Here is a 270-nt window from a genome sequence, read left to right on the forward strand (position 1 = left end):
ATAATGACAGTCCGAAACTTCGAGGGAAAAAGTATTTCTAAGTCTCAAGCTTAGCTTATATCTAGTCTTTTAAAGTCTGGACGAGCATCTTCAGCCCTCGGTCAAGTGGCTGCTGGAGGAAGCCGACGCGAGACCGAACCATATTTTCTGTCCTTCAAATGCTTGAACTCCTATCGTGAGTCACAAATACTTTTATCAGTCGGTAAATGATTACCTCGTCCTTATCAGCTGCGGACATTTGGGTCTCAAAAATGTGAACTTGAAGGATGA

The 270-nt window shown here is 43.0% G+C and overlaps 1 protein-coding gene across 1 annotated transcript in view; it reads right to left on the reverse strand.

Annotated features, from left to right (window-relative positions):
* Positions 1–61: 61 nt before the first annotated feature.
* LOC119594359 (proline-rich protein 36-like) overlaps positions 62–270 on the reverse strand; it is a 4,782-nt gene continuing 4,573 nt past the window's right edge. The window contains exon 3 of the mRNA XM_037943415.1: positions 62–152. Coding sequence (XP_037799343.1) covers positions 62–152 — 91 coding nt within the window. The remainder of the gene's footprint in view (positions 153–270) is intronic.

This window comes from Penaeus monodon, chromosome 33, assembly GCF_015228065.2.
Source record: "Penaeus monodon isolate SGIC_2016 chromosome 33, NSTDA_Pmon_1, whole genome shotgun sequence".
NCBI classification, from domain to species: Eukaryota; Metazoa; Arthropoda; class Malacostraca; order Decapoda; family Penaeidae; genus Penaeus; species Penaeus monodon.